The sequence below is a fragment of the Salvelinus namaycush genome, chromosome 10 (genome assembly GCF_016432855.1).
Source record: "Salvelinus namaycush isolate Seneca chromosome 10, SaNama_1.0, whole genome shotgun sequence".
Taxonomy (NCBI): domain Eukaryota; kingdom Metazoa; phylum Chordata; class Actinopteri; order Salmoniformes; family Salmonidae; genus Salvelinus; species Salvelinus namaycush.
The window spans coordinates 9,477,275-9,491,483 of NC_052316.1; the positions used below are offsets into that span (position 1 = coordinate 9,477,275).

Below are 14,209 nucleotides of genomic sequence, written 5' to 3' on the forward strand. Positions count from 1 at the left end.
TATGTGAGCCTTCGTTTTATGTAAGAATGGAAATCTTTGTTACCAACACGTGAGGTCGAGACAGACTCAGACAGACAAGGAAGAGACAGGACACGATTCTCCCCCTCACTGTTTAGACACAATCCGACATTCTCACCCTTCACAAACGCACAATCCTGCATTCTCACTCTTGACACACACACACACACACACACACACACACACACACACACACACACACACACACACACACACACACACACACACACACACACACACACACACACACACACACACCACTTCCTCCCAAAACATACTACATGTCTCTGGCTTGAAAGCAGAGAAGAAGAGCTATGTACAGCCGTAGTAGTAAGAGTAGGGAGGGTATCAGGGTAAAAGTGTGTTACAGGGGTGTTGGCATTAAGGGCAGGTCGGTTGGCAGCTTACAGCAGTACGTACCTGGTTCCACTTCGTGCCAGCTGCTGGCCTGGCTGCCGCTGCCCGGGGAGCGACCCTGGCCCGGGTAGTAGGACTCCTCTCCTGGACTGTCCACCTCATCCTCCATACACTTGATCCTCTTGGCCGAGCTGGTAGGAACACACACACACACACACACACACACACACACACACACACACACACACACACACACACACACACACACACACACACACACACACACACACACACACACACACACACACACACACACACACACAGGGACAAGGGTGAACGCCTGCTAGCCATGTTTCAGTGTTATTCAGAGGCCATTTCTTATGGGTCTCAACAGGAGTTCAATAACAACACGCCTGTTTAAAATCTTCACTCGTAAAATCATACATTCAGTCATGATCTAAATGTGTTGACAAGAAGTATATTGTCACGGGTGTCTTTATAGAAACACGGTGTGTGTGTGTGAGTACGTTTAAAGGCTCATCTCTTTGTGTCTGGTGCCCATGCATGTGGATCAACTTCCATGCTCTGCATCGGCCAGAATATGGTGTGTGTGTGTGTGTGTTTGTACATAGGGGTATCATCTGATGAATGCAGACATCCCCCGGAGAGAGAGGCAGGCCAGATGAATGTAATCCTCTTTAACAGTGGCAACTCTGGCCAAGGATCAAGAGCCTGGAACAGACACACACGGCTGGCCTGAGTCTACCAGGTTAGGTGTGTGTGTGTGTGTGTGTGTGTGTGTGGGGGGGGGGGGGGGGTCTGTATATGTTTGTGTTTGATGTGTATACAGTTAGGATGTAGCCTATGCAATTGGGTTAACGGGTGTGTCTGTGTATTCTGTCTGTATGTAAGCATGCATCCATGTGTCTGCGCACGTGTGTGTGTGTGTGTGTGTGTTGGGCTCCTACTTGCGGCCACACCGGGGCCTCCCATCAAAGCCTGTCCCACACTGCTCTCTGCTTCACACAGTATCACTCCACACATGGACAGTGGTTTGGTGCTGGTGTGTGTGTATATATATCGCTCTCTTTTAGCCAGGTGAGCTACCAGACCACTGTTAGGGGGCGTCTCAAAAGGCTCCCTATTCCCTAATATGATGCACTTCCTTTGACCAGGGCCCATAGGTATCCCATAGGGCTCTGATCAAAAGTACACCATATAGGGAATAGGGTGCGAATTGGGAAGCACCCCTAAACCAGTGAGTTGTTTCCCTTGCTGTTGGTTCTGACATTTCTTTGTGTGATGTCTGTTGGCAGGTTTCCCTCCTAATTGGATAATTATGGGCGGGGCACACACACACACACACACACACACACACACACACACTGCCTCCTTGTTGTTCAGCCGTGTTCGCTTCGGTAGGGAGGAGGCTGGACGGAGAGCGAGGCCGCTGGCTCACATGGGCTTGATGCACACGGGTGTGCGGAGACACACACACACGCGTGCGCACCGACGTGCGCACACATCCTCTCGCACACGCACGTGCATACACGTATGCAAACCCATGTGCATTTAACATGCACAAGTTTAACCAATGCACATGGAGAGAGTGTGTGTGTGTGTGTGTATGCTGGAGCGTACAGTGCAACACTTTACATTAGAAAGGATTGCTATATTGCAGTCGTTATGTGAGTACGGTACAGGAGATGGTAGGTTGGGGGTTGAGCCCAGTTCAGTGAGCAGTGCCTCCAGCCTCTGTGTGTGTAGCTGCTCTTTCAGACCTAACACGGTGCGCGGGCTGTCTCCTGAGTAACGGGCAGAGTCAGAATGGGTGTGTGCGTGCGTTTGAGAGAAACACACATAAATGCGCTCCTAAACACACACATTGGTATGAATGCACAAACGTGCGCATGAGCAAATACACACTGTGAGGTAAGGGTCTTACTCGGAGAATGAGCAAGCCCTGTGTGTGTGTGTGCACACTTGCGTGTGCATGCTTGTGTGTGTGCGTGAGTGTGTGTGCCTGTTTGCGTGTGTCCCTCACATTCTGTGTGTGCGTGAGGGTGTGTGCTTGTTTGCGTGTGTGTCCCTCTCATTCTGTGTGTGCGTGAGGATGTGTGCTTGTTTGCGTGTGTGTCCCTCTCATTCTGTGTGTGTGTGAGGGTGTGTGCTTGTTTGCGTGTGTGTCCCTCTCATTCTGTGTGTGTGTGTGTGTGTGGTTACCTGCTGGAGGAGGTGCTTGGTAAGGGCCGCCTCATGGCCCCGGGGCTCATGCTGTAGTAGGAGGAGCTGTCCAAGTCCGCCAGCGAGAAGTTAGGACCCGTCCCCGCTGCGATGGGGGCTAGAGAGAGAGAGGAGAGATGAGGAGAGAGGGAGAGGGATGGAGACCATAAGTTGTGTTACATTTCAAACGTGTTTTTTTTAACACCACATCTCCATAGTGGTTTCCTCTCCCTGTCTTCTTGTCATCTCCTTCATCTTCACTGAGCCCAAACACTCAGAATAGACCTGAGCAACACGGAGGAGTATTGGGAATGTGCTGATGAGAGGAGACAAGAGGAAAGGAAGCCACTTTTGACTATTGAGACGCGGTCGGTACCTCGTTCGCCTTGTTGCATCAAAGTGTCACACTTAAAAGGTTTCCCTTCCCGCTGCCTGCTCACTCACTCTCGTGTGTGTGTGTGTGTGTGTGTGTGTGTGTGTGTGTGTGTGTGTGTGTGTGTGTAGGTCACCGTGGGACTAGCTGGCATGCTATCGAGCGCCTTTTGTCAGCCAGTCCATAAAGGCAGGCGTTGGTGCCTCTTTATATTCATGGTGACAGGGACCACTATTTTTGATGAGGACAGCGCAAACGTGAGGCGGAGGGGATGAGGGAGGACGAGGGTTGCCGCTGCATACCAAACAGAGGAGAGGAAGAGGAGGAGAGGAAGAGAAGGAGGAGGAGGCTGCTGCTGTGACAGACACGGTAATGGTGTTCCTAATTAACATTGGAAGAGGACACTGGTACAGGGGCAAGAGAGAGAAAGGGAGGGCGGGATGGAGAGGGGGAGGGATGGAGAGAGAGGGAGAGAGGGGGAGAGAGGGAGAGAGAGGGAGAGAGGGAGAGATGGAGAATGGGAGGGGGAGAGAGAGGAAGGGAGAGAGAGAGAGGGAGGGAGGGAGAGAGAGGGAGAGAGAGGGAGAGAGGGAGAGATGGAGAATGGGAGGGGGAGAGAGAGGAAGGGAGGGAGGGAGAGAGAGGGAGGGAGGGAGAGAGAGGGAGAGAGCGTGATAGGGGAGAGAGGGAGGAGAAAGCGCAATAGTGCATGTGTCATCATAACGCAGCATCCAGCAAACATCTCTACCAATAACTACAAAAAACAACGTCCCGCGTAGTCATTCCAAAATTCCATCCCCTCTTCACCCTCCCTCCCTTCCTAATCCAAAGTGGCTTGGCGGGTTTATTTACGAGGCGGGCAGTAAAGCGGCGGGTACATTTGCATGGCTAATAGTGGGGGCCTCAGAAGTCATTTGTGAGAGAGCTAACCTGGGCACCGGGCTGCAGTAACTCAGCCTATAGCTCTGGTCTGGAGAGGAAGAAAGAGAGGGATGGAAGGAGAGCAGGAGAGTAGGGACAGAGGGGGGGTGTAGGGATGGAGGGAGGGAGGGGGAGAGGGGGGGTGTAGGGATGGAGGAAGGGAGGGAGAGAGGGGGGGTGTAGGGATGGAGGGAGGGAGGGGGAGAGGGGGGGTGTAGGGAGGGAGGAAGGGAGGGGGAGAGGGGGGGTGTAGGGATGGAGGAAGGGAGGGGGAGAGGACGGGGGTGTATGGATGGAGGAAGGGAGGGGGAGAGGTGGGGTGTAGGGATGGAGGAAGGGAGGGAGAGAGGGGGGGTGTAGGGATGGAGGAAGGGAGGGGGAGAGGGGGGGTGTAGGGATGGAGGAAGGGAGGGGGAGAGGTGGGGTGTAGGGATGGAGGAAGGGAGGGAGAGAGGGGGGGTGTAGGGATGGAGGAAGGGAGGGGGAGAGGGGGGGTGTAGGGATGGAGGAAGGGAGGGGGAGAGGGGGGGTGTAGGGATGGAGGAAGGGAGGGGGAGAGGACGGGGGTGTATGGATGGAGGAAGGGAGGGGGAGAGGTGGGGTGTAGGGATGGAGGAAGGGAGGGGGAGAGGTGGGGTATAGGGATGGAGGAAGGGAGGGGGAGAGGACGGGGGAGTATGGATGGAGGAAGGGAGGGGGAGAGGGAGGGTGTAGGGATGGAGGAAAGGAAGGGGGTAGAGAGAGGGATAAAGTGAGGGAAGGAGGGATGGAAAGAGAGAAAGGGATAGAGGGAAAGAGAGGGGGATAGAAGGAGAGGAAAGTAGGAGGAGAGTGATAGAGTGGGAAAGAAAGAGGGATATCGAAATAAAGGTATACAGCAAGGGCCCTTCCTTTGGAATCAGTGGGATAGAGGGATGAGAAAGAGAGGGAGGAAGGATAAAGGTGACCAGCGCTACAGTCTGTCTGACTGGAATGGAAATCAATCATAAAGGTAATCCGCAGTCTCTACCTCTTAAGGGCTTTATCAAGTGCTTTTTGCCTCCTGGAGGATTCCAAATGAAACCTGTAGCTATCAGGCCTGCATTGATCTCTCTCTCTCGCTCTCTCTCTCCCTACCTCCCTCGCTCGCTCTCCCTCTCTCTGACGGAGCCTTCCTCTCTCTCTCTCGTCTCTCTTTTCTCTCGTTCTCTGATGGAGCCGTTCTCCCTTCTCTCCCAACCTATCTGTCAGACTACCTTGGTTGTACCTTGCCGGTGCAGAAAGAAAGTTTAGCATTAGCGAACTCAATCAGCTCAATCTACTTATTAGCCACTTTAGTGCAAAGGAATGCGTCTCAGACGGTAGGTGTGTGTGTGGGAGAGAGAGACAAAGGCAAGCACACAAACTAGTGTACACTAGTGCCGCGACAAGGTGGTGCTGCTGTACAATTGGCCCATCTGTTTGCTAGCCCCTCTATTTATCCCTCCCTCTCTCCCTCCCCTCTCGCTCTCCAGTGTGGTCCACTACCAAAGAGGCTGCCATTTCCTCCCCACGCCCCCCTCACCTCACCGGTCTTCCCCCTCCTAACCCCCCCCCCCCAGTCCAGCCAGACACCGGGGATCTAAACCTCCACAAAAGCTGTGAGGGCTGTCTTTAGAAAAAAAGAGAAGAGGGAGAAAGGAGAAGAAGAAAAAAAAACTCTCCTTTGTTCGAGCGGATTTTCAAATTGAAGCATTTGACAACAAAGGCAGCAATCAACTTCAAACCCGGACATCCGCCCAGCAACTAGAGAGCGAGAGAGAGCCCCCGAGCCTCTCCTCCATCCCTCCTCCTCTCCTTTCCATCGCTTTATTGACGGAGAGTGTAATGGCATGATGGGATGAGCGAACGGCTACAGAGGGAGGAGATGCGAGGGAAAAGGAGAGAGAGAGAGAGAGAGAGGCCCTGACAGGACTTGAGTTTTTCTGCTTGGTCAGCGCCGCTGTGTTTTCTCTCTGTTGCTGCCCTGCAGACCTGCTCCTGGACTTAACACACACACACACACACACACACACACACACACACACACACACACACACACACACACACACACACACACACACACACACACACACACACACACCCGGTGGGGCTTCTCACACACACACACACACACACACATACACCCCCGGTGGGGCTTCTCACACACACACACACACACACCCACACACACACACCCCCGGTGGGGCTTCTCACACACACACACCCCCGGTGGGGCTTCTCACACACACACACACACACACACACACACACACACACACACACACACACACACACACACACACACACACACACACACACACACACACACACACACACAGTGAGCTACCGCTGTATTACTGGTACTGGGAACTGCCTTCAGATATTATTCATACCCCCATTACTTACTCCACATTTGTCGTGTCACAGCCTGAATTCAATTTTTTTTAATCTCATCCATCTAAACACAATATCCCATAATGACAAACATGTTTCTAGGATTTTTTTTTATTTATTCAAAATGAAATAAAGAAACATGTCATTTACATAAGTATTGACACCCCATGTCAGAATCCCCTTTGGTAGTGATTACAGCTCTGAGTCTTTCTGGGTAAGTCTCTAAGAGCGTTACATACCTGGATTGTACAATACTAGCACATTATCATGTTTAAAATTCTTCAAGCTCTGTCAAATTGGTTGTTGATCATTGCTCGACAGCCATTTTCAAGTCTTGCCATAGATTTTCAAACCGATTTAAGTCAAAACTGTATGTTCCGCCACTCAGGAACATTCAATGTCGTCTTGGTAAGCGACTCCAGAGTATCTTTGGATTTGTGTTTTAGGTTATTGTCCTGGTGAAAGGTGAATTTATCTCCCAGTGTTTGTTGGAAATCAGACTGAACCAGGTTTTCCTCTAGGATTTTGCCTGTGCTTAGCTCTATTCCGTTTAATTTTATCTTTAAAAACCTCCCTAGTCCTTGCCAAAGACAAGCATACCCATAACATGATGTAGCCACCACCATGCTTGAAAATATGAGTGGTACTGTAATCAGTGATGTGTTGTGTTTGCCCCAAATGTAACGTTTTATGTTTATAACAAAGTTAATTTCTTACAATTTTTTTACAGTTTTACTTTAGTGCCTTATTGCAAACAGGATACATGTTTTGGAATATTTTTTATTCTGTACAGACTTCCTTCTTTTCACTCTGTCATTTAGGTTAGTACATGTATTGTGGAGTAACAACAATGTTGTTGATCCATTCTCAGTTTTCTCCTATCAAAGCCATTAAACTCTGTAACTATTTTAAAGTCACCATTGGCTTCATAGTGAAATCCCTGAGGGGTTTTCTTCCTCTCCGGCAACTGAGTTAGGAAGGACGCCTGCATCTTTGTAGTGACTGGGTTTATTGATACACCATCCAAAGAGTAATTAATAACTTCACCATGCTCAAAGGGATAATCGATGTCTGCTTTTTTAAAACCCATCTGCCAATGGCTGCCTTTATTTGCGAGGCATCGGAAAACCTCCCTGGTCTATGTGGTTAAATCTGTGTTTGAAATTGTATATGTGGGGTACAGAGATGAGGTAGTCATTCCAAAATCATGTTAAACACTATTATTGCACACAGAGAGTCCATGCAACTTATTGTTAAGCACAGTTTTACTCCTGAACTTATCTAGGCTTACCATGACAAAGGGGTTGAACACTTATTGACAGAAGACATTTCACCTTTTCATTTTTTGGATTAATTTGGAAACATTTCCAAAAACATCATTCCACTTTGACATTATGGGGTATTGTTTGTAGGCCAGTGAATACTTTCTGAAGGCACTGTATATTTTAACACCCGTATTGAGTGCTGCTACTGTGGCACAACCACAAGAGCCATACCAGCTGCACTGCTTAACCCCATACACCCCTCTGCAAGTGCCAGTACCGCCAGTGGCTGTGTGTGGCGCCCAGATGGCACTGCCCACTGGCACAGGAGCTGGTTGGGGCATGGTGATGCTGTTGGGGTTGGCAAGGCTGGCACACCGTGTGGTGGACGAAGGGTGTGTGTGTGTGTGTGATGTGTGTGTGCATTAAGTATCCCCAGAGGTGGTGCCAGGGAGTGCCAGGGGGCAGACAGGGTGGCTGAGGGTGAAGGGGGGGGGGTGGATAGAAGGATGGCAGGATGGAGGAAAGGCCTTGCCAGCCCTTCTCTCTTCCATTATTAATTAATTTGCTCACCCTGTTCTTCCCAGTCATCTGGTCTCTGGGGGTCCATGCCAAGGCCCCATTGTGTGTGTGTGTGTGTGTGTGTGTGTTGGAGGGATCCCAGGTGGGCATGCCCCTTGAAATGGGTGCTGTTTGCCACTCTAATACTAGCACGGTGCCAACTAGTTTTTAGATAGAGTGTATGTGAGTGTACTCGTGTGTATTCAAGTGCTTGAGAATACGTGTGTGTGTGTGTGTGTGTGTGTGTGTGTGTGTGTGTGTGTGTGTGTGTGTGTGTGTGTGTGTGTGTGTGTGTGTGTGTGTGTGTGTGTGTGTGTGTGTGTGTGTGTGTGTGTGTGTGTGTGTGTCTATGGCGGCCACTATGAGCAGATGATCTGGAGGTGGACACCATTGGTCGAGGTGTGTGTTGCCCTGGGGCCGGATTCACAAAACATGACTTACGAAAAAAACTTAAGAAGCTGCTTAGGACAAAAAAATAAGAAGTTCATGATAGTTCGTAAATGCAATTCCTCAAAATGTCCTTAGGAATTTGTAGTTTTTTTTCCCCGGAACATTTCTTCGAACACACAAAATATCTTCTTATGTGGCATTGACATTAGTGACATGCTTGAAACTAATAAATAAGCCTATGTGACAGGGATGATAGGATTTGGCCCACTTTAACAAAGTGTTGGTATTTACATTTTATTACATGTATTTTTTTGCTTCATGTCTCGAGAATAAAAATGTTTTAGTTGGCTCGCGAACCCTTTATACACACACACAAAAAAAGTTATCTTACAGACATAGCCAGACTAACGTTAGCTACTGTACATCAAAATAAAAAATGGATAACCAAGGAAAGCGCAATAAAAACTCAAGCAAACAAGAGCTTGAAGTGATGCTGGAGGAAACAGCAGCCAGGAAAAGGTTGCTGTTGGGGAGACTTGATAACTGCGGGGTCACTGCGGACACCAAAAAGAGAGGATGGGCGAGAGTGGCCGAGTCTGTCTCTGCCGTCGGGGGAATGGCAAAAGAAGTGGTCCGACATCAAGGCGGCTGCTAAGAAGAAGGGAGCTGAGAGACCATTCACGTGGACCAGCTGGAGGAGAAGGTGTCGTCCATGATAGGAGAGATGGTGGTAGAGGGACACTGCAACCGGTAAGTTAGGTAGCTACCTTAGCTAGCCAACACGTCCCGACATTATAGCCAACAACATAGCTAACGACGCGTTAAGTAGATTAGCCAAGTTCTTCTTTGCAAATTGACGAGATAACGCTAGCTATTTAACACTTCTAGAATATTGTAATATATTGTTAATTACTAGCTAGCTAATGCACGTTTAATTTGTTTTCTTGCTGTATTTAAATATCTGGTAGCCAACTGTGTCCGTGGTGCAAGAAAACGTTCATGTTTACAAAAGTATCCATTCGTTTAAGACAAGGTTTTAGCTGTCCTAAAGCTAAGTACATTTCCAAGAAGAAATCCTAAAGCATCATTTTCAAGAATCTAATTTCTTCCTAACTTTTTTCTTCGGAAGAAACTTAGGAAAAACCTTAAGAACATTTCCAATAACTTTTTTGAGGAATAGCAACTTTGCTTAACTTTCTTCTTAAGTCTATAGTTAAGGAAAAAATGTCAGTTAAGAAGAAATTTCTTCTTAAGGTTTTGTGAATCCGGCCCCATGTGTCTATGTGGTGCCTCCTGGCACTGTCTCGACAGGGTGTCCTGGTCAAACTGGCACTGTCTCGACAGGGTGTCCTGGTCAAACTGGCACTGTCTCGACAGGGTGCCCTGGTCAAACTGGCACTGTCTCGACAGGGTGCCCTGGTCAAACTGGCACTGTCTCGACAGGGTGCCCTGGTTAAACTGGCACTGTCTCGACAGGGTGCCCTGGTCAAACTGGCACTGGGCTACAGAGATAAAGCCATGACTATGTGGCATGACAAAGTAGTGATACCACATTTGATTGGGAATGTCTAGAAGGACCAGTGAACTAGAATAGAGGAGCACTGTCTCAGAAGAGACAGACAGAATGTACGAGACATAGATAGGTAAGGGAGGAGAGAGAAAAAGGGAGGCATGGAAAGGAAAGGGCGGTACCCAATCTCCCAAATTACCCGGGCCCGGTATTGAACAGGCCAATTACAATTCCGCCCAAGTCACGACTACCAAAATAAATTAAAAAACGATGTAGCTATAACAGCTAACTTTATGAAGACTTTCATTTCGCTCTCTCTCCCCTCCCTCCCTCCCTCTCCCTCCTCCTCGTTTTTTTGTGTGGTGCTTTAATAGGATATTGATCGACAGAAGCAGATTCGATTGGGCCCTGCCACTGAATTGTGTAATGGGTGCACAAAGCCAAGGTCACACTGCCATATAGACGGGAGTGGGGAGGGGGGGGATGTCGCCCCATTCAATACCATGAACGACCTCTCATCTTCTGCACTGTGCACAAGTCAACCCCCCTCCCCCTGCCTGGTTCCACGCATGCACACACACACACACACACACACACACACACACACACACACACACACACACACACACACACACACACACACACACACACACACACACACACACACACACACACACACACACACAGGGAGACACAAACATCCACGCACACACACTAGCTCGGAGAATCGTAATGTCGACCTTACGTGCACCTCCACACTTTCACTGGGATTACGCTAAAGTGCATCAGCTTTTTGATGCCAACTGTTCCACAAAAAAAAAGAGAAAAAACACCAAAGTCATGGCCGTGCATTCTGTCCAGCACTCTATCTGGCCATATAGAGCAATCCCCTCAGAGAGACCCCTCGACCCCCACCCACACAGATACACACAGATACAGCTTTGCTGACTGGGTAGATATGGACACTTTGGGCCAGTGGCTATTTAAGGGAAGACCAGGCACCCTTCGACAAACCACGGGTGCTGTCAATGTTTTTGGGGGGGATCTTAGGACAATGTGTTGCATTCAGAACCTGGAGTGCACTCGTATGGACCTTGTCAGGAGGCAGGAGTCTCCTGTAGCTACAAGTTGTGCAGGGTTTTGTTCCAGCCCAGTAGGCCTGTCTCATGTGCACTGTGTCTGTGTATTAAAGGTTTACAGTATTCTTTGCCTGACCTGTTGATTGGCAAAGGCATTTTATTTGATATATTCAACACAACACTTCATACCATACTTGATTTATTATGTATTGGCATTTAGAAGAAAAAACCTTTCTAGACTGTTAGCTTTAAGGGCCACACACAGTCAGTCAGATGTACAGTAGCTAAGTGAATAAAGCTCCCTTGTGGCTATGTTGTGGCTGGTAGAGAGAGAGAGAGAGAGGGATAGCGAGACACAGCGAAAGAGAGAAAGTTTGTAAGAGAGAGAGAGAAAGAGAAAGAAATCTTCCAGAAAACATACGCCACCCGGTAACTTCCTTTCTTCTACCTACCCCCCCCCACCCCGTGTCACAGATGTTGGGATAAAAGCCCAGCTCTTCATAGAACAAGATCCATTATGCATATTCCTTAATCTTGTTAACCATCACATGCCAGGACTTCTGATGCGGGGGCCGCGCTGTGCCTGCGCTAATCAGACTAATATCACAAGCTAGTGATACACATACACCCCCCCCACACACACACACACACACACACACACACACACACACACACACACACACACACACACACACACACACACACACACACACACACGTCTCAATAGAACACAACCTATTGTACACTCAGGATCAAGAGATCCTTCTGGTTTCGTCCCAAACGGACACACACAACTCCACAATAAACGACTGTCTGATTGCTTGCCTGACACGTCACACACACACACACACACACACACACACACACACACACACACACACACACACACACACACACACACACACACACACACACACACACACACACACACACACACCACACACTCTACTCTCACGATGGGTCTGCCCTACCCTGTTCTCTGCCAACACAATGGAGGCATCTGGAGAGGGCCGAGACCTGGGTGCCAGCTCTGTGAGACTGAGAAGGGGGGGGTTTGTGTGTGTGTGTGCCTATGTGTGTGTGTAGGTTAAAATCCTAGTGGGGGGGGGATCCACACAGTGGGCCGACTGCCCAGGTCCGCCCTGTCTGGATCCCCTTGGCGCCCCTGTCTCCCCACCAACTCCCCCCCCCCCCGTCTCACCTCCCCCTGCATCTCCCTGACCATCCCCACTATGGCTGGTCCTAGGTGTGGTGCGGCCCAGCCCAGTATTGGGTCACGACAGTGTGTGTGTGTGTGTGTGTGTGTGTGTGTGTGTGTGTGTGTGTGTGTGTGTGTGTGTGTGTGTGGTGGGGTGGTCATCAATGCACCTTTGATCAAAAGGGGCTCCAGTCGGAGTGCTGACAGGCACTTTCAATGGGCTATTGTTAGCGGGGGCTATCGACAGGGCCGTATGGATTGTTCTGCACTCTGTCACTCTCCCCCCTCCCCCCCTCCCTCGCTCTCTATCCCCCTCTCTCTACCGCCCCGTGTTGCGCGGAGACGGCACTTTTTAAAGGTCACGTTTTTTCCCCTCCCTCTCTCGCTCTGCCTCTCCTCCCGTCTCTTTCTTTTGTCTTTCCCGTCTCCTCCTCCTTATCCGACGACGGCTTTCTTTTGCTCAGTACTCTGGCTCGCCACGTCCCTCACCTCTTTCTCACCCCTTCACTTTCTCGTGCCCCATTCTTCTTCTCCTAGAGGGCTTTTACATGCAGGTCCTACAGAGTCCCCCAGTCACCCTCCAACACGGCACACCAGTCCATCATTACGTAGGCCTTCTTGTCAGGTCTTGGGGACCAGCTATGATGCCACAATCAGTAGACGGGTGCCGTGTCTTGTTTTAGTTCACTTCCAGCCTTACCTGAAATAAAAGGGACTTCAGGGCGTGTATTGCAGCGGCTCAGGGTAGGAGTGCTGATCTAGGATCAGGTCCCCCCATGTCTTATTCCTTATGATCTGAAAGGCAACTGGTCCTATCAGTCCTTTGGGAATCCGGGCCCAGATCTTAGTTGATCTGGGTCTTTGCTTTTAGCTGACTGTCTGATATGGGAGAGATTTGGGGTTTGCTCTTAGTTCATTAAGAGAGTGGGGGGGGAGACTCTTCGTATTGGTCCTGATAAATTGCATTAGTGGGCCGGACCATATCGATGGCAGATCTGCAATCAAATCACAGCCTGCAGGGCTCTCTTTGTGGAGGGGGGAGAGAGAGGGAGAATGGAAGAGAGAGAGAGAAAGAGGGAGGGAGGGAGGGAGGGAGGGAGGGAGAGAGAGAGGGAAAGAATGAGAGAGAGAGGGGAGAGAGAGAGGGAGGGAAAGAGAGAGAGAGAGGGAGGGAAAGAGAGAGCGAGAGGGAGAAAGAGAGAGAGAGAGAGAGAGAGAGAGAGAGAGAGAGAGAGAGAGAGAGCGAGAGAGAGAGAGAGAGAGAGAGAGAGAGAGAGAGAGAGAGAGAGGGAGGGAGGGAGGGAAAGAGAGGGAGGGAGGGAAAGAGAGAGAGAGAGAGAGAGAGAGGGAGAGAAAGAGAGGGAGGGAGGGAAAGAGAGGGAGGGGGACAGGGAAAGAGAGAGAGAGGGAGGGGGGAGGGAAAGAGAGAGAGAGGGAGGGAGGGTCAGGGAGAGAAAAAGGGATAGAGATTAAAATAAGAAGAAGGAGAAACTTACTCTGTGAGACTCGCACGAGTTCGGCAACACTGAAGACCCCCGATGTGACGAAGCTGTCCTGGAAGCCAAGATGTCCTAAAAGTGAGAGAGAGAGAGAGAGAGAGAAAAGCACAAGGTGATGCTATTGCCAACAGAGGGATCGGAAACATGAAAGAGGAGGCATGGTACAAGGGAAGAGGTACAGGATTCCGCATGTTTCTTTTCAAACACACACCACGACATTCTCTCCTGTTACGCAACACACATGCACAAACACACCCACCCTTCCATGTCCCGGTGGAAAGAGAGGCAGTGTGGGGGAGGAGGGTGTGTTTAGGGTAACCCAGAGGGCAGGGCACATCTGGGGCCTCTGTCCCCATGGGTGTGTGTTTGCCTCCCCCAACACTACAGCAGGGGGCTCCAGGAGGGCCCCTAATCAAACTACTGG

The 14,209-nt window shown here is 49.9% G+C and overlaps 1 protein-coding gene across 3 annotated transcripts in view; it reads right to left on the bottom strand.

Moving 5' to 3' along the window:
• Positions 1 to 14,209, bottom strand: part of nfia (nuclear factor I/A) — a 135,381-nt gene that overhangs the window by 31,041 nt on the left and 90,131 nt on the right. For all 3 annotated transcript variants that reach the window (XM_039002147.1, XM_039002149.1, XM_039002148.1), the window contains exons 4-6: positions 13,783 to 13,857; positions 2,599 to 2,716; positions 439 to 566 (exon numbers count right to left, since the gene is read on the bottom strand). In XM_039002147.1, coding sequence (XP_038858075.1) covers positions 439 to 566; positions 2,599 to 2,716; positions 13,783 to 13,857 — 321 coding nt within the window. The remainder of the gene's footprint in view (positions 1 to 438; positions 567 to 2,598; positions 2,717 to 13,782; positions 13,858 to 14,209) is intronic.